Here is a 27,905-nt window from a genome sequence, read left to right as displayed (position 1 = left end):
TCTGTACACTCTCTAGATCAGCAATTTCACCTGCTTTGAATGGAGATGTTAATGTACAGCAGTATTCCAGCCTAGAGAGAACAAGTGATTTGAAAAGGATCATCATTGGCTTGGCATCTCTCGTTTTGAACGTTCTCATTATCCATCCTATCATTTTCTTTGCACGTGCGATCGTGGCACCGTTGTGATCCTTGAAAGTGAGATCCTCAGACATTACTACTCCCAGGTCCCTTACATTATTTTTCCGCTCTATTGTATGGCCGGAGTCAGTAGTATACTCTGTTCTAGTTATTATCTCCTCCAGTTTTCCATAACGGAGTAGTTGGAATTTGTCCTCATTGAACATCATATTGTTTACCGTTGCCCACTGGAAAACTTTGTTTATACCTTCTTGGAGGTTAACCGCGTCCTCAGCAGATGACAGCCTCATGCAGATCCTAGTATCATCCGCAAAGGATGATACGGTGCTGTGGGTTACATCTCTGTCTATGTCTGATATGAGGATGAGGAATAAGATGGGGGCGAGTACTGTGCCTTGTGGAACAGAGTATGTACTCACCTAGTTGTACTCACCTAGTTGAGATTGCGGGGGTCGAGTCCGAGCTCCTGGCCCCGCCTCTTCACTGATCGCTACTAGGTCACTCTCCCTGAGCCGTGAGCTTTATCATACCTCTGCTTAAAGCTATGTATGGATCCTGCCTCCACTCCATCGCTTCCCAAACTATTCCACTTACTGACTTCTCTGTGGCTGAAGAAATACTTCCTAACATCCCTGTGATTCATCTGTGTCTTCAGCTTCCAACTGTGTCCCCTTGTTACTGTTTCCAATCTCTGGAACATCCTGTTTTTGTCCACCTTGTCAATTCCTCTCAGTATTTTGTATGTCGTTATCATATCCCCCCCTATCTCTCCTGTCCTCCAGTGTCGTCAGGTTGATTTCCCTTAACCTCTCCTCGTAGGACATACCTCTTAGCTCTGGGACTAGTCTTGTTGCAAACCTTTGCACTTTCTCTAGTTTCTTTACGTGCTTGGCTAGGTGTGGGTTCCAAACTGGTGCCGCATACTCCAATATGGGCCTAACGTACATGGTGTACAGGGTCCTGAATGATTCCTTATTAAGATGTCGGAATGCTGTTCTGAGGTTTGCTAGGCGCCCATATGCTGCAGCAGTTATTTGGTTGATGTGTGCTTCAGGAGATGTGCCTGGTGTTATACTCACCCCAAGATCTTTTTCCTTGAGTGAGGTTTGTAGTCTCTGGCCCGCTAGACTGTACTCCGTCTGCGGTCTTCTTTGCCCTTCCCCAATCTTCATGACTTTGCACTTGGTGGGATTGAACTCCAGGAGCCAATTGCTGGACCAGGTCTGCAGCCTGTCCAGATCCCTTTGTAGTTCTGCCTGGTCTTCGATCGAGTGAATTCTTCTCATCAACTTCACGTCATCTGCAAACAGGGGCACCTCAGAGTCTATTCCTTCCGTCGTGTCGTTCACAAATACCAGAAACAGCACTGGTCCTAGGACTGACCCCTGTGGGACCCCGCTGGTCACAGGTGCCCACTCTGACACCTCGCCACGTACCATGACTCGCTGCTGTCTTCCTGACAAGTATTCCCTGATCCATTGTAGTGCCTTCCCTGTTATCCCTGCTTGGTCCTCCAGTTTTTGCACCAATCTCTTGTGTGGAGCTGTGTCAAACGCCTTCTTGCAGTCCAAGAAAATGCAATCCACCCATCCCTCTCTCTCTTGTCTTACTGCTGTTACCATGTCATAGAACTCCAGTAGGTTTGTGACACAGGATTTCCCGTCCCTGAAACCATGTTGGCTGCTGTTGATGAGATCGTGTGTATGTTTGTGTGCGTGTATGTGTATGTGTGTATATAGTTGAGTGTGTGTAGTGTAAATGTGTTTGTTTGTGTGTAGCGTGTATGTGCTGATGCTTAATGTTGTGACAGTGTAGAGTTGTGTGCGAAGGTTCGATGGTGTGTGGTGTAGTGTGGTGGCATTGTGGAGTGATGTGTGATGGTATTTAGTGGTATGTGGTTGTGTGAGGTGGTCCGTGGTGCGGTGCGGTAGTCAGTAAGTTTATTCAAGTACAGATGCACATAGATTATCATATAGAGCAGCGTGTGTGTTTACATTACTCAGGATAACCCCCCAAAAAAGACGAAGTGACTTATTTACATAAGAACATAAGAAAGGAGGAACACTGCAGCAGGCCCGTTGGCCCATACTAGGCAGGTCCTTTACAATTCATCCCACTAACAAACATTTGACCAACCCAATTTTCAATGCCACCCAAGAAACAAGCTCCGATGTGCAAGTCCCTCTCAAATCCAACCCCTCCCACTCATGTACTTATCCAACCTAAATTTGAAACTACCCAAAGTCCTAGCCTCAATAACCCAACTAGGTAGACTGTTCCACTCATCAACTACCCTATTTCCAAACCAATACTTTCCTATGTCCTTTCTAAATCTAAACTTATCTAATTTAAATCCATTACTGCGGGTTCTCTCTTGGAGAGATATCCTCAAGACCTTGTTAATATCCCCTTTATTAATACCTACCTTCCACTTATACACTTCGATCAGGTCTCCCCTCATTCTTCGTCTAACAAGTGAATGTAACTTAAGAGTCTTCAATCTTTCTTCATAAGGAAGATTTCTAATGCTATGTATTAATTTAGTCATCCTACGCTGAATGTTTTCTAACGAATTTATGTCCATTCTGTAATATGGAGACCAGAATTGAGCTGCATAATCTAGGTGAGGCCTTACTAATGATGTATAAAGCTGCAGTATGACCTCTGGACTTCTGTTGCTTACACTTCTTGATATAAATCCCAGTAATCTATTTGCCTTATTACGTACGCTTAGGCATTGCTGTCTTCGTTTAAGGTTGCTGCTTACCATAACCCCCAAGTCCTTTTCGCAATCTGTATGGCTAAGTTCTACATTATTTAACTTATAAGTGCTAGGGTTATGGACACTCCCGAGCTTCAGAACCTTGCATTTATCTACATTGAACTGCATCTGCCACTTTTCTGACCAAGAGTAGAGTTTGTCTAAATCCTCCTGAAGTTCCCTAACATCTACGTTTGAATCAATTATCCTACCTATCTTCGTGTCATCGGCGAATTTGCTCATATCACTAGTAATTCCTTCATCAAGATCATTGATATATATTATAAACAACAACGGGCCCAAGACTGATCCCTGTGGGACGCCACTTGTTACTGATCCCCACTCGGATTTAACCCCATTTATGGACACTCTCTGCTTCCTGTCTGTGAGCCATGACTCGATCCACGAGAGCACCCTTCCCCCAATGCCATGAGCTGCTACTTTCTTCAACAGTCTTTGGTGCGGAACTCTATCAAATGCCTTACTAAAATCTAAGTAAACAATATCAAATTCTTTATCGTGGTCAACAGCCTCAAAAGCTTTACTGAAGAAAGTTAATAAATTAGTTAGACAAGACCGGCCTCTTGTGAATCCATGCTGAGTATCATTAATCAAGCTATGCTTATCGAGATGGCTTCTTATAATCTCAGCTATAATTGACTCTAGTAATTTGCCTACAATTGAGGTCAGGCTTATTGGGCGATAATTTGACGGTAACGACTTGTCCCCTGTTTTAAAAATAGGAATTACATTAGCCATCTTCCACATATCAGACACTACACCTGTTTGAAGAGATAAATTAAAAATATTAGTTAATGGTTCACAGACTTCCATTTTGCATTCCTTAAGAACCCTTGAAAAAACCTCATCAGGACCCGGAGACTTATTTAGCTTCAGTCGGTCTATCTGCTTCACAACCATTTCACTAGTGACTGTGATGTTACATAATTTATCTTCTTCTGATCCACTATAAAAATTAATTACCGGAATATTATTAGTGTCTTCCTGTGTAAAAACCGAGAGAAAATAATTATTTAAAATCGAGCACATTTCATTCTCTTTGTCAGTAAGATGCCCATAGTTATTTTTAAGGGGACCTATCTTATCTCTGACTTTTGTTCTATATACCTGGAAAAAACTTTTTGGGTTAGTTTTAGAATCCCTAGCAACTTTAATTTCATAGTCCCTTTTAGCTTTTCTTATCCCCTTTTTAATGTCCCTCTTAATGTCAATATACTGATTCATAAGATGACCCTCGCCTCTTTTGATACGCCTATAAATTCCTTTCTTATGCCCTAGTAGATATTTCAGCCTATTATTCATCCATTTTGGGTCATTTCTATTTGATCTAATTTCCTTATAAGGGATAAACGTTCTTTGAGCAGCATGTATTGTGTTCAGAAAACTGTCATATTGATAGCTCTCTTCGTTACCCCAGTCAACAGATGATAAGTGTTCTCTAAGCCCATCGTAATCTGCTAAGCGAAAATCTGGGACTGTTACTGAGTTATCCCTACTATGATACTTCCATTCAATTCTAAATGTAATTGATTTGTGGTCGCTAGCACCCAGTTCCTCTGAAACTTCTAAATTATTAACAAGGGATTCATTGTTTGCCAGAACTAAGTCAAGCAGGTTATTTCCCCTTGTAGGTTCTGTCACAAACTGCTTCAAAAAACAATCCTGAACTACTTCTAAGAAATCGTATGATTCTAAATTCCCAGTCAAGAAATTTCAATCAATATGACTAAAGTTAAAGTCTCCTAGAATTACTACATTATCGTGCCTTGTGGCCCTAACAATTTCCTCCCATAGTAGTCTCCCTTGATCCCTATCTAAATTTGGGGGACGGTATATCACACGTAAAATTAATTTTTCATGCCCCTCTGAAAATTCTATCCAAACAGACTCTGTATGTGTTACTTCAGACTTAATACCCGTTTTTATGCAACAGTTCAAGCGATCTCGGACATACAATGCCACCCCACCCCCCTTCCATTGGGATCCTTGTGTACGTCGTGTGTGCGTTTGTGTGGGTGTTTACCTTAAGTCGTTTCTGGAGGTCACCGACCCTGCGGGCCGGTCCCAGACCAGGCGTGGTGTTGTACTCATCGAATTGTGTTTGGGAGGGTCGAGTTACAGCTCCTGACTCCTAGGCTACCTTGTTCGGCACTAGTAGACTCTGGTCTCATGGCCTTACTTATCTCTTTTTAAACTTTTAGTAGTGTGGTGGGTTTTAGCACTGTAGGAGTTTTTGGTAGTGTGGTGGGTTTTAGCACTGTAGGAGTTTTTGGTAGTGTGGTGGGTTTTAGCACTGTAGGAGTTTTTGGTAGTGTGGTGGGTTTTAGCACTGTAGGAGTTTTTGGTAGTGTGGTGGGTTTTAGCACTGTAGGAGTTTTTGGTAGTGTGGTGGGTTTTAGCACTGTAGGAGTTTTTGGTAGTGTGGTGGGTTTTAGCAGTGTAGTAGTTTTTGGTAGTGTGGTGGGTTTTAGCACTGTAGGAGTTTTTGGTAGTGTGGTGGGTTTTAGCACTGTAGGAGTTTTTGGTAGTGTGGTGGGTTTTAGCAGTGTAGTAGTTTTTGGTAGTGTGGTGGGTTTTAGCAGTGTAGTAGTTTTTGGTAGTGTGGTGGGTTTTAGCACTGTAGGAGTTTTTGGTAGTGTGGTGGGTTTTAGCAGTGTAGTAGTTTTTGGTAGTGTGGTGGGTTTTAGCAGTGTAGTAGTTTTTGGTAGTGTGGTGGGTTTTAGCAGTGTAGTAGTTTTTGGTAGTGTGGTGGGTTTTAGCAGTGTAGTAGTTTTTGGTAGTGTGGTGGGTTTTAGCACTGTAGGAGTTTTTGGTAGTGTGGTGGGTTTTAGCAGTGTAGTAGTTTTTGGTAGTGTGGTGGGTTTTAGCAGTGTAGTAGTTTTTGGTAGTGTGGTGGGTTTTAGCAGTGTAGGAGTTTTTGGTAGTGTGGTGGGTTTTAGCAGTGTAGTAGTTTTTGGTAGTGTGGTGGGTTTTAGCAGTGTAGTAGTTTTTGGTAGTGTGGTGGGTTTTAGCAGTGTAGGAGTTTTTGGTAGTGTGGTGGGTTTTAGCAGTGTAGTAGTTTTTGGTAGTGTGGTGGGTTTTAGCAGTGTAGTAGTTTTTGGTAGTGTGGTGGGTTTTAGCAGTGTAGGAGTTTTTGGTAGTGTGGTGGGTTTTAGCACTGTAGTAGTTTTTGGTAGTGTGGCGATTTTTAGATGTGTAGTTTTTAGTAGTGTGATGGTTTTTATTACAGTAGACAAGGTTCTAAGTCTGGGAAAAGAGAATAGCCATTGAACTTATAAAGTGGATAATGTAGATCTCAATCACTCTAAATGCGAAAAAGATTTTGGGGTTCTGGTTAGCAGCATTCTAAAGCCAAGACAACAGTGCATAAGTTTTCTCAAATCTAATAGAATTCTTGGCTTTATAGTATAAATAAAAGGAGTCCTCAGGATACTTCAGCTACATATTTCCTTGGTAAGGTCTCATTTAGATTATGTGGCGGATCTGGTCACCATATTACGGAATGGACATACATGCGCTGAAAAACATACAGAGGATAACAAAGTTGGTCTCATTTATCAGAAATCTTTCCTATGAGGACAGACTGAGAGGAAAAGCATAGAAATAGGGGGATGTGATCGAGGTGTATTAATGGAAGAATAGAATAAATAAAGTGGGTATAAGTAGAGTGCTAAAAATATCAAACCAAGACAGAACTCACACCAAGCACACGTTGGAAAAACTTGGATTTAGAAAAGATGTAAGAAGGAAATGGTTGGGTAATAGAGTTGTGGATGAGTGGAACAAACTCCCGAGTAGCGTCACTGAAGCGAAATCCTTGTATAGCTTTTAAAATAGAAGTACATGAGTGGGTGTGGGTGGGTGTGAGTTGAACCTGCCTAGCATGAATTAGTACAAAATGAGCACCAAATAGAAGAGAAAGAACAGGTGAAGAATTTGGCTGTAATATTGTCAGCTGAGCTCTGTTCCACAAGGGACAGTACTCGCCCCTATCCTCTTCCTCATCCTCATATCAGATATAGACAGAGATGTTAACCATAGTACCGTATCATCCTTTGCAAGGACACGGCAAATCTCCAAGAAGATATAAACCAAGTTTTCCAATGGGCAACAGAGAACAATATGATGTTCAATGAAGACAAATTCCAACTACTCCGTTATGGAAAACTGGAGGAAATAATAACTAGAACTGAGTATACTAAAAAACTCCAATCACACAATAGAGGTAATGTCTGAGGATCTCACCTTCAAGGATCACAACAATGCCACGATCACATCTGCGAGGAAACTGATAGGATGGATAATGAGAACATTCAAGACAAGAGATGCCAACCCAGTGATGATTCTTTTTAAATAACTTGTTTTCCCTAGGCTGTGAAAGTAGGGACACCATTAGTACATAAGAGAAAACAAAATAAGTATCCGGGGCCCAAGACTGTTCAACAGCCTCCCACCAGCCACAAGGGAAATTACCAATAGACCCCTGGTTGTCTTCAAGAGGGAGATGGACAGATACCTAAAGTCAGTAGCGGATCACTCGTGCTGTGGTTCGTACGTTGGACTACGTGCGGCCAGCAGTAACAGCCTCGTTTATCAGACCCTGATCCACCGGGAGGCCTGGTCATGGACCGGGCCGCGGGGGCGTTGATCCCCGGAATACCCTACAGGTAGCTGACCTTTGAAAGAACACAAGGCAGCCGTTAGGATAGCTACCTGGAGACTACCTGGAGGGTATTCCGGGGATCAACGCCTCAGCGGCCCGGTCCATGACCAGGCCTCCCGGTGGATCAGGGCCTGATCAACCAGGCTGTTACTGCTGGCCGCACGCACTCACTTTAGGTATATGCCCGGTTCTCTCTTGAAGACAGCCAGGGGTCTATTGGTAATACTGTACCGCTTATGCAGGCCGGGAGGCAGTTAAGTAGTCTTGGGCTCCTGACACTCATTGTTTTTATCTCTTAGTATACTCACGGCACCCCTGTTTTTCATTGGGAGGGGGATGTTGCACTGCCAGCCGAGTCTTTTGCTTTCGTAGGTAGTGATCTCTATGTGCAGATCTGGGACACTTTCTATATGCAACTTATGTGAACCAGGCAGTTCTAGCTTTGATATTTCCCCTGCCTTGTTTTCCAGAAGTCTGGTCATTCTACCTGGTGGAAGGATTCTGAAGATTTGTGCTTGAATGGCTTTTGTCTTCAACCATTTATTATCATTTTTTTTTGATAAATTAATAAAAGTCACCTGCATTGAAAAGTCAGGTTGGACTGAGCCACTGAATGGTGTAATTATGTAGTGCCTCTATTTAGATGAGGGTCGGTTCACTGTAATCAGTGAGGGAGGGACCTGCGTGGAGGTAGCATAATAACTAGTGTGAGCGCGTGACCTCATCATGGAGACTCCTTCACATGTCAAGTCCGCCCGTTTCCGAAACGTTAGGCTTTGGTTAGGACTTTGAAGGAGCCATTGATTGCATGCTAATGCACTCTTACCCAGGTCAAGATTCATTGAACTCATTGTCCATCAAGAATTACAAGGAACCCTTATTGCGTATCTTAAATATTCTATTGAGAGGAAGCCTGGATACTAGAGTCATCCCAGTCATTAAAAAACATTGATATTACCTCACTCAGATGGTGGTAGTGAAGTAAGGACAAAAACTGTAGACCATTATGAAGATATTTGAAAGGGTTTCAAAAAGCAGAATTTCCAGTCACGTGGAATGCCTGTATTGCAGAACCCAAGTCAACATACGTTCAGAATAAGTCTCTTCTGCCTATTGCAATTACTTGACCATTATGACATGGTCTTACACGCACCAGAAAAACATGCAAAATGCACACTGCATTGCAAACAACACTGACTTTTCAAATGTCTTTGACATGTGTAACCACGGGGTAATTCTATACAAAATGAGTGCAGATGGAATAGCTGTGAAAAGTTCCGGTTCCTAAGATACGGTACTCGCTATAAATCATAACACTATCACATTTTGCAGACGATACTAGAATTTGTATAAAAGTGTCATCCATGGAAGACACAGTGAGCCTCCAAGCTGACACAAACCATGTCTTCCAGTGGGCTGCTGACAACATTATGATGTTCAGTGAGGATAAATTTCGGTTACTGCGTTACGAACGAATGGAGGAAATGCAAAAAAGATCGGAGTACAAGACAAACTCAAACCACTCAGTAATGCGCAAGTCAAATGCAAGAGACCTGAGAGTTATGTCAGAAGAACTAACGTTCAAGGGGCACAAAATTAAACAGATGTCAAGCCAATGATGATACTCTTCTGGTCACGCTGCCTCTTCAGGCTGAAATACTGCTGTGAACTACCGGCCCCCTTCAAACCGTCCGTTGTGCCTGCGTATTGGAGGTCTCTGGATGTCTCGCCCACGCATAATTTGCTTCAATCGTTGCAAGGGATTATGTATACCCCTTCAGAGGACTGATTCTTATCCTGTCTGTTATTGGTGATGTGACTGTAGATGAATGGTTGATGTCCTTGACAATTGTGGATGTGGAGGTAGACATTTGGAATGATGTATTGGAAAGATGTTGGAAATGTGTTGGCAACGGTCTTGGTGGGGAGGACTATGTATCTCTTCTCGGCAGTGTCTTCTCTGAGTGAGTTGAATATTAAAATGGTATAAAATACCGACAGGTTGTTAGGTAAGACACATATGCAACAGTTAAGTATCTTTATTTTGATACCTAACTGTTGCATATGTTTCTTACCTTACAATCTGGGTGAGTTAAAGATGTTATATGCCCGTCGTCTGCAGTCTCTAATGAAGTGACGAAGGTAGTGAAGGTTAGAAAATACTTGTTCGATGAGAAAGCATTCTTCCTCAAGGAACTTGTTGCTACAGATTCAGAGGGCACGAAGGAAAAAGCCTGTAATTACACCACGTTTGATTTTGGTCGTGGTGAGAGTAGAAGTGGAGAAGATCGTGTTGGTTGGTAGGTTTTCGATAAACTTTAAAACGAAGTTCTTAGCTTTGCAGAGAACATTAAGGAAAGGAAGAGTGTTGTCGACTTCTTCTTCTAGTGTGAACTGGATTGAAGACTCGACCTAGTTCAGCTTGTGTTGGAGAGCTTGAACGTTGAAGCTTCTGGGAGTTATGATGAGAATGTCATCAACATAAGAGAGCCAGATGACAGTAGAGGGAATAATAGAGGAGAATCACTCCACTTTTGGATGTTTCGTGTAAAGGTTCGCTAGCACAGCACAAAGTGGGGAACCCATGGGTAGTCCAAAAATCTGCTGAAAAAAAGGCGATTTTTCGAAAGAGAAACATGTAAAGCCAACACAATTCAACAAAGTCGATGAAATTGCTGGCTGGAATAAGAAGGTCAACGGAGTCGTCAACTTTCATGCGCAGGAGATCAATGGATTGTGTAGTAGGTACTTTGGTGAATAGGGATGTTACGTCTAGGCTGTCTTATGATAGAAAGAAGAGTCTTGGACCATTGATGTTGACACAGTTTTCTCTTGTTGTGTCTATGGCGCCTCTGTATTTTAATGGGTTTATTCTGCATTTCTTCCTGTACCTCTCATTCTTCTAATACCTTTACCTTTGATATACTTTTAATGAGTTTCGAGAGTCTTACTACTCTAGGAGCTCGGTCATGGGCCAGGCTCGTCTGGTGCTAGCCTGGTCAACCAGGCTTTTGCTACTGGAGGCCTGCTACCCCACATATCCACCACAGCCTGGTTGATCTGGCACCTGGTGAAGATACTTGTCCAGTTTTCTCTTGAAGACTTCTACACTTGCTCCAGCCGTGTTTCTGATGTCTTCTGGTAAGATGTTGAGTAGTCTGGGGCCACGGATGTTGATACAGTGTTCCCTTATTGTGCCCACAGCACGCCTGCTTTTCACTTTTTTTTTTTTTTTGCACTTTCTCTCATATCTCTCATTCCAGTATGCTGTCATGGCAGTGTGCAGATTTGGGACCAGGCCCTCGAGTACTTTCCAGGTATATGTTATCATGTATCAAGTTATTGTTTGGTACAAATACAAACAGAGGACGTGTCCTTAAGTATTTTCCATGTACAGTATGTAATTATCAAGTCTCTCTCTCTCTCTTTCTCTCCGTTCCATATAGTACATTCCTCGTGCGTTGAGTAATCCACAGCAGTTTGTTTTATTGATTTTGTGCGGGCAGTAAACAGCCTCTGTACATTTTCTGGCTCTGGATTCTCACCGGTATAAAAGGCGCTGTGAGTACAGAGCAGTACTCTAGATATGACAGTACAATTGATTCGGATAATACTATCAATGGCGCCACTTCTCTCTTGCGTTGAAGGCTCTCACAATCAATTCTGTCATTTTCCAAGTCTTTACCATCTGATATTATTACTGTGTCGTTTTGAGAGATGGTATGCCTGCATTCTCTTTCATGTGCACATTTTGAATTATTCTTAGATGCATATGTAAGCAGCTGAAATTGACTAACAAGGAAGCCTGGCCAGAGGCGGGGCTGCGAGAGTTGAAAAACCCTCGAAACTTGTTACAATTATTTCGTACATAATGTGTTAGAAGCTTCTGGCCTTGTAAAGTGATTTGGTTGGTAATGTGACCCGGTGTGTCCTAATTTAGCCCTGATTGAAGCTGTTCACGTGACCTTTAATTCCGTTGCTTCACGTACTCATTGCTTGAAGAATTAACGTCTATAGAACCCGGGGCAAGTGATACATACCATACTACCATACTACCATACTAGGACAGTGTTACTGAACTCCATAACTGATGCATTTATTAAAAATCTTATCATAGTATAGTCTGTAAGATGTTAGGCTTTCATTACCCTCAGATGTGTGACGTATGCAGAGAACAGAGAGGGATTGTTACGTCTCTGGAATAACACAACAGTTGTATATGGCGGGAACATGCAAAAACATAGAGATAGTCCCTTGATTATCTCTCTCCTTCCTGAGCATATTAATATATGTATCAATTATACAACACATGATACCCAGCACCATCATCAGTGTGCTGTCGTGACTTTCAGAAACACTGCAAGATAGTGAACATTATATATGAAACACTGCAAGATAGTGAACACTATATATGTAACACTGCAAGATAGTGAACACTATATCTAAAACAGTGCAGGATAGTGAACACTATATCTGAAATATTGTAGGATAGTGAACACTGTATCAGAAACACTGCAAGATAGTGAACACTTATCAGAAACACTGCAAGATAGTGAACACTATATCAGAAACACTGCAGGATAGTGAACGGTACATCTGAAACACTGCAATATAGTGAACAGCACATCTGAAGCACTGAAAGATAGTGAACAGTACATCTGAAACACTGCAAGATAGTGAACAGTACATCTGAAACACTGCAAGATAGTGAACAGTACATCTAAAACAATGCAAGATAGTGAACAGTACATCTGAAACACTGCATGATAGTGAACAGTACATCTGAAACACTGCAAGATAGTGAACAGTACATCTGAAACACTGCAAGATAGTGAGCAGTACATTTGAAACACTGCAAGATAGTGAAAAGTACATCTGAAACACTGCAGGATAGTGAACAGTACATCTGAAACACTGCAAGATAGTAAACAGTACATCTGAAACACTGCAAGATAGTAAATAGTACATCTGAAACACTGCATAAATAGTGAACAGTACATCAGAAACACAGGAAGATAGTTAACAGTACATCTGAAACACTGCAAGATAGTGAACAGTACATCTGAAACACTGCAGGATAGTGAACAGTACATCTGAAATACTGCAAGATAGTGAACAGTACATCTGAAACACTGCAAGATAGTGAACAGTACATCTGAAACACTGCAAGATAGTGAACAGTACATCTGAAACACTGCAAGATAGTGAACAGCACATGTGAAGCACTGAAAGATAGTGAATAGTACATCTGAAACACTGCAAGATAGTGAACAGTACATCTTAAACACTGCAAGATAGTGAACAGTACATCTAAAACAATGCAAGATAGTGAACAGTACATCAGAAACACAGGAAGATAGTTAACAGTACATCTGAAACACTGCAAGATAGTGAACAGTACATCTGAAACACTGCAAGATAATGAGCAGTGCATTTGAAACACTGCAACATAGTGAAAAGTACATCTGAAACACTGCAGGATAGTGAACAGTACATCTGAAACACTGCAAGATAGTAAATAGTACATCTGAAACACTGCAAGATAGTGAACAGTACATCAGAAACACAGGAAGATAGTTAACAGTATATCTGAAACACTGCAAGATAGTGAACAGTACATCTGAAACACTGCAGGATAGTTTACCTGGAGTTTACCTGGAGAGAGTTCCGGGGGTCAACGCCCCCGCGGCCCGGTCTGTGACCAGGCCTCCTGGTGGATCAGAGCCTGATCAACCAGGCTGTTGCTGCTGGCTGCACGCAAACCAACGTACGAGCCACAGCCCGGCTGATCAGGAACTGACTTTAGGTGCTTGTCCAGTGCCAGCTTGAAGACTGCCAGGGGTCTGTTGGTAATTCCCCTTATGTGTGCTGGGAGGCAGTTGAACAGTCTCGGGCCCCTGACACTTATTGTATGGTCTCTTAACGTGCTAGTGACACCCCTGCTTTTCATTGGGGGGATGGTGCATCGTCTGCCAAGTCTTTTGCTTTCGTAGTGAGTGATTTTCGTGTGCAAGTTCGGTACTAGTCCCTCTAGGATTTTCCAGGTGTATATAATCATGTATCTCTCCCTCCTGCGTTCCAGGGAATACAGGTTTAGGAACCTCAAGCGCTCCCAATAATTGAGGTGTTTTATCTCCGTTATGCGCGCCGTGAAAGTTCTCTGTACATTTTCTAGGTCGGCAATTTCACCTGCCTTGAAAGGTGCTGTTAGTGTGCAGCAATATTCCAGCCTAGATAGAACAAGTGACCTGAAGAGTGTCATCATGGGCTTGGCCTCCCTAGTTTTGAAGGTTCTCATTATCCATCCTGTCATTTTTCTAGCAGATGCGATTGATACAATGTTATGGTACTTGAAGGTGAGATCCTCCGACATGATCACTCCCAGGTCTTTGACGTTGGTGTTTCGCTCTATTTTGTGGCCAGAATTTGTTTTGTACTCTGATGAAGATTTAATTTCCTCATGTTTACCATATCTGAGTAATTGAAATTTCTCATCGTTGAACTTCATATTGTTTTCTGCAGCCCACTGAAAGATTTGGTTGATGTCCGCCTGGAGATTTGCAGTGTCTGCAATGGAAGACACTGTCATGCAGATTCGGGTGTCATCTGCAAAGGAAGACACGGTGCTGTGGCTGACATCCTTGTCTATGTCGGATATGAGGATGAGGAACAAGATGGGAGCGAGTACTGTGCCTTGTGGAACAGAGCTTTTCACCGTAGCTGCCTCGGACTTTACTCTGTTGACGACTACTCTCTGTGTTCTGTTAGTGAGGAAATTATAGATCCATCGACCGACTTTTCCTGTTATTCCTGTAGCACGCATTTTGTGCGCTATTACGCCATGGTCACACTTGTCGAAGGCTTTTGCAAAGTCTGTATATATTACATCTGCATTCTTTTTGTCTTCTAGTGCATTTAGGACCTTGTCGTAGTGATCCAATAGTTGAGACAGACAGGAGCGACCTGTTCTAAACCCATGTTGCCCTGGGTTGTGTAACTGATGGGTTTCTAGATGGGTGGTGATCTTGCTTCTTAGGACCCTTTCAAAGATTTTTATGATATGGGATGTTAGTGCTATTGGTCTGTAGTTCTTTGCTGTTGCTTTACTGCCCCCTTTGTGGAGTGGGGCTATGTCTGTTGTTTTTAGTAACTGTGGGACGACCCCCGTGTCCATGCTCCCTCTCCATAGGATGGAAAAGGCTCGTGATAGGGGCTTGCAGTTCTTGATGAACACAGAGTTCCATGAGTCTGGCCCTGGGGCAGAGTGCATGGACATGTCATTTATCGCCTGTTCGAAGTCATTTGGCGTCAGGATAACATCGGATAGGCTTGTGTTAATCAAATTTTGTGGCTCTCTCATAAAAAATTAATTTTGATCTTCGACTCTCAGTCTGGTTAGCGGCTTGCTAAAAACTGAGTCATATTGGGACTTGAGTAGCTCACTCATTTCCTTGCTGTCATCTGTGTAGGACCCATCTTGTTTAAGTAGGGGCCCAATACTGGACGTTGTTCTCGATTTTGATTTGGCATAGGAGAAGAAATACTTTGGGTTTCTTTCGATTTCATTTATGGCTTTTAGTTCTTCCCGCGATTCCTGACTCCTAAAGGATTCTTTTAGCTTAAGTTCGATGCTTGCTATTTCTCTGACCAGTGTCTCCCTACGCATTTCAGATATATTGACCTCTTTTAGCCGCTCTGTTATTCTTTTCCGTCGCCTGTAAAGGGAGCGCCTGTCTCTTTCTATTTTACATCTACTCCTCCTTTTTCTTAGAGGAATAAGCCTTGTGCATACATCGAGTGCCACCGAGTTAATCTGTTCTAGGCATAAGTTGGGGTCTGTGTTGCTTAGTATATCTTCCCAGCTTATATCGGTTAGGACTTGGTTTACTTGGTCCCACTTTATGTTTTTGTTATTGAAGTTGAATTTGGTGAATGCTCCCTCGTGACTAATCTCATTATGTCGGTCTGGGGCTCCGCGCATACATGACTGAACCTCAATTATATTGTGATCTGAGTATATTGTTTTTGATATGGTGAAATTTCTTATCAGATCATCATTGTTAGTGAAGATGAGGTCTAGTGTATTCTCCAGTCTAGTAGGCTCTATTATTTGCTGGTTTAAATTGAATTTTGTGCAGAGATTTAAAAGCTCGCGTGAGTGTGAGTTTTCATTAGAGCTGCCTCCTGGTGTTATTACTGCAACAGTATTATTTGCTATATTCCTCCATTTTAGGTGCCTTAAGTTGAAATCCCCCAGGAGCAAGATGTTGGGTGCAGGAGCTGGAAGATTTTCCAGACAGTGGTCAATTTTTAACAGCTGTTCCTGGAATTGCTGGGATGTTGCATCCGGAGGCTTGTAGACTACCACAATGACTAGGTTTTGGTTCTCGACCTTTACTGCTAAAACTTCCACTACATCATTTGAAGCATTTAGCAGTTCTGTGGAAACAAGTGACTCTGCAATGTACCGGCCAACCCCCCGCTTTTGCCTGTTCACTCTGTCACATCTGTATAGGTTGTAACCTGGGATCCATATTTCGTTGTCCAAGTGATCCTTTATGTGGGTCTCAGTGAAAGCCGCGAACATTGCCTTTGCCTCTGCAAGCAGTCCACGGATGAAAGGTATTTTGTTGTTTGTTGCTGGCTTTAGACCCTGTATATTTGCCAAGAAGAATGTTATCGGACTGGTGGTATTGTTGGTACTGGGGGGATATTTTTTTTCCGGCATTAGTATCTGTATCTGTTGGTTTGGAGTGGAGGCCATCGACTGTGGTTCCACTCCAGGAATGACTGGATTTGGTGTACGATTTCTGCCATTTCCTGCCAGTTTTTTTTCCTTCCTGGCACTAAAAAACCTCTCCCTCTTGAGTGGCTGTGGCTACCTAGGTTTTCCCATGGCCTGGATGTTTTGTATCTTTTTGTCCCCTTTAGATGGTGTGCCTGGCAATTTAAGTTATAACACAGTCTTTCCTGTACTGAAGAGGTACACAGTTCAGGGTGAAAAAGCTTACAGGAAGGGAGTTTGCATTTTCCTGTTGTCATATGGGCATGGCATTTTCTAGGGTGGTCATAGTTGCACGTCCCATCTGTTTTTCCAGATTTCCCATGCCAGCAGATACCGAGTGCATAGTATGTGCACAGGCTTGGTTTCCGTTTGCCTTGGGTTTCTGTGACTGTATTCCCTGTTGGTGCATGTTTCCCTGTCTTACTTCTATCCTCCCTAGCACCAACAATGGAACTCCCACCAGTTGTTTTTGGTAATATATCCTCACTATTGCTAGTGGGGTCCTCTTGTTTGCTATTTCCTGCGGTATTTCTAGTTTGCAATATTGGTTTTATCTTATCTTTGACTACACTTGTTTCCCTACTATGGCTCCTGTCCCCTATGAGGTCATTTATATGTATTCCTTCCTGCGTATAATTCCCGACTACCTGGACAAAATCTCCAGCTTCACCATTACTGTCTCCCAGGACAGCATCTCCAGCTTCACCATTACTGTCTCCCAGGACAGCATCTCCAGCTTCACCATTACTGTCTCCCAGGACAGCACCTCCAGCTTCACCATTACTGTCTCCCAGGACAGCACTATCAGCCCCACATTTACTGACTACCAGGACATCATCTCCAGCCTTACAGTTTCTGACTACGTGGCCAGTATCAAGGGCAGTACCATTCGGCCCAGACTTTTTATGTTCCCATCTGTTGTAGAAAGCTTCCAGGTTTTCTATGAAAGCAGCTTTGATGTTGACCTCTTTTAATACCCTTGTGATTTTAGTCCACAGATTTATCTCATTTGGGCATACCCAAAAACACTTCCCTGTTTTAATACTGCTTGTAGCTAGTTCTTGGATATCTGCACAAGGGGCGTGACACCAATTTCCACAAAAATGACAATTTACCCATGTGGAAGCCCGTTTGTTTGACTGACCACAGACTACACACAGCTTCATAATGATGTGAATGGTTGATTTACTGCAATTCTACTGGCAACCTCTTGAATATTCTATTAATAACCTCCTTAAATGAAGCTCTAGCTATTTGTATTTCTGTTTCTAACTGTTTTTTTATATTGGACAGCTTACCGTTCCTGGTATATATTTAATGTTTGTGTTTATAAGGGCGCCTACAACCCCATCCGTTTACAGTCTGCTTTATTGTCCAACCCCCTCAAGGAAGGTTCCTTGATGTTGGTGAGGGGCTCTTGATTTAGAGAATTGGATCTGTGCTCCAGTTCCCCGAATTAAGCCTGAATGCCTTCCACATCCCCCCCCCCAGGCGCTGTATAATCCTCCGGGTTTAGCGCTTCCCCCTTGATTATAATAATAATAATAATAATAATTTATTGTCCAACGAAACCGTTTGAAACCGGTCAAGGGTTCGGACCAGTCAAGGGTTCGGACCAGTCCAGGGTTCGGACCAGTCAAGGGTTCGGACCAGTCGATCTGATCTGATCAGTGGGTCACTTATTTAAACCATACTTGTCGGTGATTTGAGCTAACACATGAAGGATCTACTGGAAATTATCTACCCGAGTAATATGTGATTTGATTGATACAAAAGTATAACTTGCGTGTTGAAGAGCCGGTGACTGCTGGCAACTCCTACAATGACGAACGGTCGACCTCAACCCTTGTTTATCAATCGCTGTATCTAGCTTTTCTATTTTTTTTTTCCGTCTCCACCACAATAAATGCTATATTATCACTATAGTTGACTGGTGCAAATTTTGGAGGAAGGATGCTTTTTCTGTAGTAATAATTGCTTCTCGTTGTGTATATTGCGACCGCTGGTAACTACAGGTTATATGAAATTCACAGTATACGTCTGGTATTTCAAGAAAAAAGAAACTAATGAAAGTCACTCCACTCCACTAAGTACCATTATAATACTGGTTAGTTGCTACTACAACACTGTATTCTGCTATTCACTGGTATCACTAGATTATATGCGAGTACACTAGCAGGCCAGGAAGATTATTAAAAACAGCTGACCTGTGGTAAGTTTCTGGCGACTTCTGGCACCTGCCTCTATAGGCTTATCACTTCATTTAGAAATTCACCTGTTTTCAAATGACACTTTAGCCTTTATCATCAATATACTAGGGAGCCACTGTAGTATACACTATACACTATGTATACTCAATGTTATCAGGGAGACTTTCTTTCCTCTGACACAAAGTTCAATTATTATTATTTTTTTCACACGGGACACAGGCCTATGATTCCCCTCTGGCAGTAAACTCTGCTAGGTAGTGCACACTAATTCTCCTTTTTTGACTCAGTATATAATGTTTTCCGCCCAAGATTGGTTCCAGGCGCTAGAGGGATGTATCGTATAGGATTGATGACACAAATTAAAGTTCTAGCACGTAAGAGCGACCGTGAAACACCAGAAAACCCGGAGCACAACGAGGCACGCTGACACTGTCACGCAAGGCTGAGTGAACAGTACATCTGAAATACTGCAAGATAGTGAACAGTACATCTGAAACACTGCAAGATAGTGAACAGTACATCTGAAACACTGCAAGATAGTGAACAGTACATCTGAAACACCGAAACATAGTAAACAGTACATCTGAAACACTGCAAGATAGTGAACAATACATCTGAAACACTGCAAGATAGTGAACAATACATCTGAAGCACTGCAAGATAGTGAACAGTACATTTGAAACACTGCAAGATAGTGAACAGTACATCAGAAACACAGGAAGATAGTTAACAGTACATCTGAAACACTGCGAAATAGTGAACAGTACATCTAAAACATTGCAAGATAGCAAATAGTACATCTGAAACACTGCAAGATAGTAAATAGTACATCTGAAACACTGCAAGATAGTGAACAGTACAATGTTGACAATACACTTGATACAATGTTGACAGTACACTTGATACAATGTTGACAGTACACTTGATGCAATGTTGACAGTACACTTGATACAATGTTGACAGTACACTTGATACAATGTTGACAGTACACTTGATGCAATGTTGACAGTACACTTGATGCAATGTTATGTTGACAGTACACTTGATGCAATGTTGACAGTAAACTTGATGCAATGTTGACAGTACACTTGATACAATGTTGACAGTACACTTGATACAATGTTGACAGTACACTTGATACAATGTTGACAGTACACTTGATGCAATGTTGACAGTACACTTGATGCAATGTTATGTTGACAGTACACTTGATGCAATGTTGACAGTACACTTGATACAATGTTGACAGTACACTTGATGCAATGTTGACAGTACACTTGATGCAATGTTATGTTGACAGTACACTTGATGCAATGTTGACAGTACACTTGATACAATGTTGACAGTACACTTGATACAATGTTGACAGTACAGTTGATACAATGTTGACAGTACACTTGATGCAATGTTGACAGTACACTTGATGCAATGTTATGTTGACAGTACACTTGATGCAATGTTGACAGTACACTTGATACAATGTTGACAGTACACTTGATACAATGTTGACAGTACACTTGATGCAATGTTGACAGTACACTTGATACAATGTTGACAGTACACTTGATACAATGTTGACAGTACACTTGATACAATGTTGACAGTACACTTGATGCAATGTTGACAGTACACTTGATACAATGTTGACAGTACACTTGATACAATGTTGACAGTACACTTGATACAATGTTGACAGTACACTTGATGCAATGTTGACAGTACACTTGATGCAATGTTATGTTGACAGTACACTTGATGCAATGTTGACAGTAAGCTTGATGTAATGTTGACAGTACACTTGATACAATGTTGACAGTACACTTGATGCAATGTTGACAGTACACTTGATGCAATGTTGACAGTACAATTGATGCAATGTTGACAGTACAATTGATGCAATGTTATGTTGACAGTACACTTGATGCAATGTTGACAGTACACTTGATACAATGTTGACAGTACACTTGATACAATGTTGACAGTACACTTGATACAATGTTGACAGTACACTTGATGCAATGTTGACAGTACATTTGATGCAATGTTATGTTGACAGTACACTTGATGCAATGTTGACAGTAAACTTGATGTAATGTTGACAGTACACTTGATACAATGTTGACAGTACACTTGATGCAATGTTGACAGTACACTTGATGCAATGTTGACAGTACAATTGATGCAATGTTATGTTGACAGTACACTTGATGCAATGTTATGTTGACAGTACACTTGATGCAATGTTATGTTGACAGTGCATTTCATGCAATGTTGACAGTACACTTGATGCAATGTTATGTTGACAGTGCACTTGATGCAATGTTATGTTGACAGTGCATTTCATGCAATGTTGACAGTACACTTGATGCAATGTTATGTTCACAGTGCACTTGATGCAGTAGTAATAGTTGAAGCAGTAGAAGTTATAGCAGTAGTTGTTGTAGCAGTAGTTGTAGCATTAGTTATAGCAGTAATTGTAGCAATAGTTATAATAGCAATAGTTGTTGCAGTAGTTATAGCAGCAGTAGTTGTAACAGTAGTTATAGCAGCAGTAGTTGTAACATTAGTTATAGCAGCAGTAGTTGTAACAGTTATAGCAGCAGTTGTAGCAATAATTATAGCAGCAGTAGTTGTAATAATAGTTATAGCAGCAGTAGTGACAATAGTTATAGCAGCGGTAATAGCAATAATTATAGCAGTAGTAGTTGTAAAAATAGTTATAGGAGCAGTAGTTGTAACAATAGTTAAAGCAGCAGTAGTTGTAACAATAGTTATAGCAGCAGTAGTTGTAACAATAGTTATAGCAGCAGTAGTTGTAACAATAGTTATAGCAGCAGTAGTTGTAACAATAGTTTTAGCAGCAGTAGTTGTAACAATAGTTATAGCAGCAGTAGTTGTAACAATAGTTATAGCAGCAGTAGTTGTAACAATAGTTATAGCAGCAGTAGTTGTAACAATAGTTATAGCAGCAGTAGTTGTAACAATAGTTATAGCAGCAGTAGTCGTAACAATAGTTTTAGCAGCAGTAGTTGTAACAATAGTTATAGCAGCAGTAGTTGTAACAATAGTTATAGCAGCAGTAGTTGTAACAATAGTTATAGCAGCAGTAGTTGTAACAATAGTTATAGCAGCAGTAGTCGTAACAATAGTTTTAGCAGCAGTAGTTGTAACAATAGTTATAGCAGCAGTAGTCGTAACAATAGTTTTAGCAGCAGTAGTTGTAACAATAGTTATAGCAGCAGTAGTTGTAACAATAGTTATAGCAGCAGTAGTTGTAACAATAGTTATAGCAGCAGTAGTCGTAACAATAGTTTTAGCAGCAGTAGTTGTAACAATAGTTATAGCAGCAGTAGTTGTAACAATAGTTATAGCAGCAGTAGTTGTAACAATAGTTATAGCAGCAGTAGTTGTAACAATAGTTATAGCAGCAGTAGTTGTAACAATAGTTATAGCAGCAGTAGTTGTAACAATAGTTATAGCAGCAGTAGTTGTAACAATAGTTATAGCAGCAGTAGTTGTAACAATAGTTATAGCAGCAGTAGTTGTAACAATAGTTATAGCAGCAGTAGTTGTAACAATAGTTATAGCAGCAGTAGTCGTAACAATAGTTTTAGCAGCAGTAGTTGTAACAATAGTTATAGCAGCAGTAGTTGTAACAATAGTTATAGCAGCAGTAGTCGTAACAATAGTTATAGCAGCAGTAGTCGTAACAATAGTTTTAGCAGCAGTAGTTGTAACAATAGTTATAGCAGCAGTAGTTGTAACAATAGTTATAGCAGCAGTAGTCGTAACAATAGTTTTAGCAGCAGTAGTTGTAACAATAGTTATAGCAGCAGTAGTTGTAACAATAGTTATAGCAGCAGTAGTCGTAACAATAGTTATAGCAGCAGTAGTTGTAACAATAGTTATAGCAGCAGTAGTCGTAACAATAGTTTTAGCAGCAGTAGTTGTAACAATAGTTATAGCAGCAGTAGTTGTAACAATAGTTATAGCAGCAGTAGTCGTAACAATAGTTATAGCAGCAGTAGTTGTAACAATAGTTTTAGCAGCAGTAGTTGTAACAATAGTTATAGCAGCAGTAGTTGTAACAATAGTTATAGCAGCAGTAGTCGTAACAATAGTTATAGCAGCAGTAGTCGTAACAATAGTTTTAGCAGCAGTAGTTGTTACGCTGGTAAACGGTGCCAGTAAGTGTGGTATTAATCTGTAATAGAAGTGTGTTGTTAGGACGTTTCACTGTGTATTCCGTCATATTTCAGGTTTCACCCAGTCATGACTTTTTCATGACATTGCTGGAGCGCAGCTCTGAGTAAAACATTATCTTTCTTGTCTTGTCTTACTTGCTCTTTGTTCTCAGAATGAAATTTCATTCTTTATGTTTGTCTTTACTATATTATATATTTCATTATGTGAAGTGATTTAAATGTTTCGTGGGTGAGTTATGTTGTAACTGTGTTGTTGTTGTTGTTGTTGCAGGTGCTGTCAGCGCTGGACATCTTACAACCTCCACACCTGGACTTCTTTCAAGAGATGTATCCTTTTAATATTTGTGTGTGGGTGTGTGTACTCAACTAATTGTAGTTGCAGGAGCCTAGTCATAGCTCCTGGCCCCGCCTCTTCACTGGTTGCTACTAGGTCCACTCTCTCCCTGCTCCATGAGCTCTATCATACCTCTTGAAGCTATGTATGGATTATTCTGCATATGTGTGTGCGTTAAGTCTGTCAACACACCAACTAGGCTATGATGGCTATGTAGACCTGCTGACCGATAACAGCAACAGTCAGGTAAGGCCAGGTCACCAGGGAAGCCTAGCATCAGGTAGGTAGAGCTGTGGGTAGAGCCCTCAATACGAGTATATCACAGCGATCAGTGAAGAGACGGGGACCATGAGCTGTGACTCGATCTCTGCAACCACAAATGGGTGAGTACATATAGTTGACTACAGGTGGTGTGTGTGTGTGTGTGTGTGCGTGTGCGCGTGTGCGCGTGTGCACACGCGCGCGCTGAACCTCCACCTTGACTCTGGCTCAGCACAGCGCTTATTTCTTGGAACTTTATGAGGGTCCCAGAACCCTTGTGACCCATTACATTCAAGGGATAGTGAAGGCTCGATACTCCCTTCTCTGATCGCAACACGGATATTCAACCCATATATAATGCAAAGGTCTTTTGTCTAGAGGTGAAGAGCACCTGCAGAGGTGAAGAGCACCTGCGGAGGTGAACAACACCTGCAGAGGTGAACAACACCTGCAGGTGTTGTTAGTCACCTGCAGAGGTGACCAACACCTGTATAGGTAGAGAAGGAGTGAGGTGCAGATGACACTATCAGGTGAGTTAGGAAACTCACCTGGGTTGTGCCTAGGTGACTTCCTTCCCTAGCTCACTGACTTCCTGCCCTACTTGATTGACAAGCTACCCACCTTGATGCAGGGAAGGAGGTGGCATTATAAGGTGGTGCTGGGTGACAGGTGACTGACACTCACCTGTCTACACAACGTTTGCAACAACTCACGTTCATCATAATGAAAATAACAACAACGCTAATAACACTATATGAGTGTACTGCTAATGACAGTAAATGAGTGCGTTGTTAATTATCTAATTCATGGGTACAGTTTCCCTGGCATGTGTTATGTGGTGGGTCATACGTTGTGTGTTACTGTGTGTTGTGGAACAGTACAGCCTGCACTGGTACACTACAGTGTAGTGGTAAAGTACAGCCTGCACTGGTACACTACAGTGTAGTGGTATAGTACAACCTGCAGTGGTACAGTACAACCTGCACTGGTACACTACAGTGTAGTGGTACAGTACAACCTGCAGTGGTACAGTACAACCTGCACTCGTACACTACAGTGTAGTGGTACAGTACAGCCTGCACTGGTACACTACAGTGTAGTGGTATAGTACAACCTGCAGTGGTACAGTACAACCTGCACTGGTACAATACAGTGTAGTGGTAAAGTACAGCCTGCACTGGTACACTACAGTGTAGTGGTACAGTACAGCCTGCACTGGTACACTACAGTGTAGTGGTATAGTACAACCTGCAGTGGTACAGTACAACATGCACTGGTACACTACAGTGTACTGGTACAGTACAACCTGCAGTGGTACAGTACAGCCTCCACTGGTACACTACAGTGTAGTGGTACAGTACAACCTGCAGTGGTACAGTACAGCCTCCACTGGTACACTACAGTGTAGTGGTACAGTACAACCTGCAGTGGCACAGTACAACCTGCACTGGTACACTACAGTGTAGTGGTACAGTACAACCTGCAGTGGTACAGTATAACCTGCACTGGTACACTACAGTGTAGTGGTACAGTACAACCTGCAGTGGTACAGTACAGCCTGCACTGGTACACTACAGTGTAGTGGTACAGTACAACCTGCAGTGGTACAGTACACCCTGCACTGGTACACTACAGTGTAGTGGTACAGTACAACCTGCAGTGGTACACTACAGTGCAGTGGTACAGTACAGCCTGCACTGGTACACTACAGTGTAGTGGTACAGTACAACCTGCACTGGTACAATACAGTGCAGTGGTACAGTACAACCTGTGGTGGTACAATACAATGTAGTGGTACAGTAAAACATGCACTGGTACAATACAGTGTAGTGGTACAGTACAGCCTGTGGTGGTACAATACAATGTAGTGGTACAGTAAAACCTGCGGTGGTACAGTACAACCTGCGGTGATACACTACTGTGTAGTGGTACAGTACAACCTGCCGTGGTACGCTACAATGTAGTAGTACAGTAAAACGTGCCGTGGTACAATACAGTGTAGTGGTACAGTACAACCTGTGGTGGTACACTACAGTGTAGTGGTACAGTACAACCTGCAGTGGTACAGTACAACCTGCGGTGGTACACTACAGTGTAGTGGTACAGTACAACCTGTGGTGGTACAGTACAACCTGTGGTGGTACACTACAGTGTAGTGGTTCAGTACAACCTGCCGTGGTACAATACAGTGTAGTGGTACAGTACAACCTGTGGTGGTACACTACAGTGTAGTGGTACAGTACAACCTGCCGTGGTACAATACAGTGTAGTGGTACAGTACAACCTGTGGTGGTACAGTACAACCTGTGGTGGTACACTACAGTGTAGTGGTACAGTACAACCTGCAGTGGTACAGTACAACCTGTGGTGGTACACTACAGTGTAGTGGTACAGTACAACCTGCAGTGGTACAGTATAACCTGTGGTGGTACACTACAGTGTAGTGGTACAGTACAACCTGCAGTGGTACAGTACAACCTGCGGTGGTACAATACAGTGTAGTGGTACAGTACAACCTGTGGTGGTACAGTACAACCTGCGGTGGTACACTACAGCGTAGTGGTACAGTACAACCTGTGGTGGTACAGTACAACCTGTGGTGGTACAATGCAGTGTAGTGGTACAGTACAACCTGTGGTGGTACAATGCAGTGTAGTGGTACAGTACAACCTGTGGTGGTACAATACAGTGTAGTGGTACAGTACAACCTGTGGTGGTACAATGCAGTGTAGTGGTACAGTACAACCTGTGGTGGTACAATGCAGTGTAGTGGTACAGTACAACCTGTGGTGGTACAGTACAACCTGTGGTGGTACAATGCAGTGTAGTGGTACAGTACCTGTGGTGGTACAATACAGTGTAGTGGTACAGTACAACCTGTGGTGGTACAATGCAGTGTAGTGGTACAGTACAACCTGTGGTGGTACAATACAGAGTAGTGGTACAGTACAACCTGCGGTGGTACAATACAGTGTAGTGGTACAGTACAACCTGTGGTGGTACAATACAGTGTAGTGGTATAGTACAACCTGTGGTGGTATAATACAGTGTAGTGGTACAGTACAACCTGTGGTGGTACAATGCAGTGTAGTGGTACAGTACAACCTGTGGTGGTACAATACAGTGTAGTGGTACAGTACAACCTGCGGTGGTACAATACAGTGTAGTGGTACAGTACAACCTGTGGTGGTACAATACAGTGTAGTGGTACAGTACAACCTGTGGTGGTACAATGCAGTGTAGTGGTACAGTACAACCTGTGGTGGTACAATGCAGTGTAGTGGTACAGTACAACCTGTGGTGGTACAATACAGTGTAGTGGTACAGTACAACCTGTGGTGGTACAATGCAGTGTAGTGGTACAGTACAACCTGTGGTGGTACAATACAGTGTAGTGGTACAGTACAACCTGCGGTGGTACAATACAGTGTAGTGGTACAGTACAACCTGTGGTGGTACAATACAGTGTAGTGGTATAGTACAACCTGTGGTGGTACAATACAGTGTAGTGGTACAGTACAACCTGTGGTGGTACAATGCAGTGTAGTGGTACAGTACAACCTGTGGTGGAACAATACAGTGTAGTGGTACAATACAGTGTAGTGGTACAGTACAACCTGTGGTGGTACAATACAGTGTAGTGGTACAGTACAACCTGTGGTGGTACAATGCAGTGTAGTGGTACAGTACAACCTGTGGTGGTACAGTACAACCTGTGGTGGTACAATGCAGTGTAGTGGTACAGTACAACGTGTGGTGGTACAATACAGTGTAGTGGTACAATACAACCTGTGGTGGTACAATACAGTGTAGTGGTACAGTACAACCTGTGGTGGTACAATACAGTGTAGTGGTACAGTACAACCTGTGGTGGAACAATACAGTGTAGTGGTACAATACAACCTGTGGTGGTACAGCACAACCTGTGGTGGTACAATACAGTGTAGTGGTACAGTACAACCTGTGGTGGTACAATACAGTGTAGTGGTACAGTACAACCTGTGGTGGTACAATACAGTGTAGTGGTACAGTACAACCTGTGGTGGTACAATAAAGTGTAGTGGTACAGTACAACCTGTGGTGGTACAATACAGTCTGTGATAAATAATAAACTTTATTAAATATAATATTCACTGTTACTTCAGTAATAGTTAACGTTACTGACACACTTGATGTAGAGAGTCCCTGTTATGCAAAACATTTTGCCCGCCACAAAATGAACTTACAACTACTACAGTTCTTTTTTTTTGCGCACGCGCGAATAGTTTGTCGAAAGTTTTAATAAAGAAAAATATCATAAGATTTATGGAGGTCATGACGAATGTTGGTTAACTTGAAGTGTAACTTCTGATCTAAATTACCACACAGGTCACACGATAAACTGAAGGCATAATATCTCAGACTAAACTTAGCCTTTACTATGCTTAAAATTTACTCATTTAATTCATAATAAAAGAAATCACTGTAACAAGAAATAATTATTAAGCACAGCAGAAAGAGTGGTACTGGTTACTTAGAATGCAAA

The 27,905-nt window shown here is 42.0% G+C and overlaps 1 protein-coding gene across 5 annotated transcripts in view; it reads left to right on the top strand.

The window, feature by feature from the left end:
• The window catches only part of nmo (serine/threonine-protein kinase nemo), a 758,381-nt gene that overhangs the window by 534,701 nt on the left and 195,775 nt on the right, over nucleotides 1-27,905 (top strand). For all 5 annotated transcript variants that reach the window (XR_011391086.1, XR_011391085.1, XR_011391083.1 and 2 more), the window contains exon 3: nucleotides 23,057-23,112. Coding sequence is in view for 2 of the 5 variants with exons in the window: in XM_070080136.1 (XP_069936237.1) it covers nucleotides 23,057-23,112 (56 nt within the window). In the remaining 3 variants the exon portion in view is untranslated. The remainder of the gene's footprint in view (nucleotides 1-23,056; nucleotides 23,113-27,905) is intronic.

Source organism: Cherax quadricarinatus, chromosome 6 (genome assembly GCF_038502225.1).
Source record: "Cherax quadricarinatus isolate ZL_2023a chromosome 6, ASM3850222v1, whole genome shotgun sequence".
Classification (NCBI taxonomy): domain Eukaryota; kingdom Metazoa; phylum Arthropoda; class Malacostraca; order Decapoda; family Parastacidae; genus Cherax; species Cherax quadricarinatus.
This window is presented reverse-complemented; position numbering and strand designations above follow the sequence as displayed.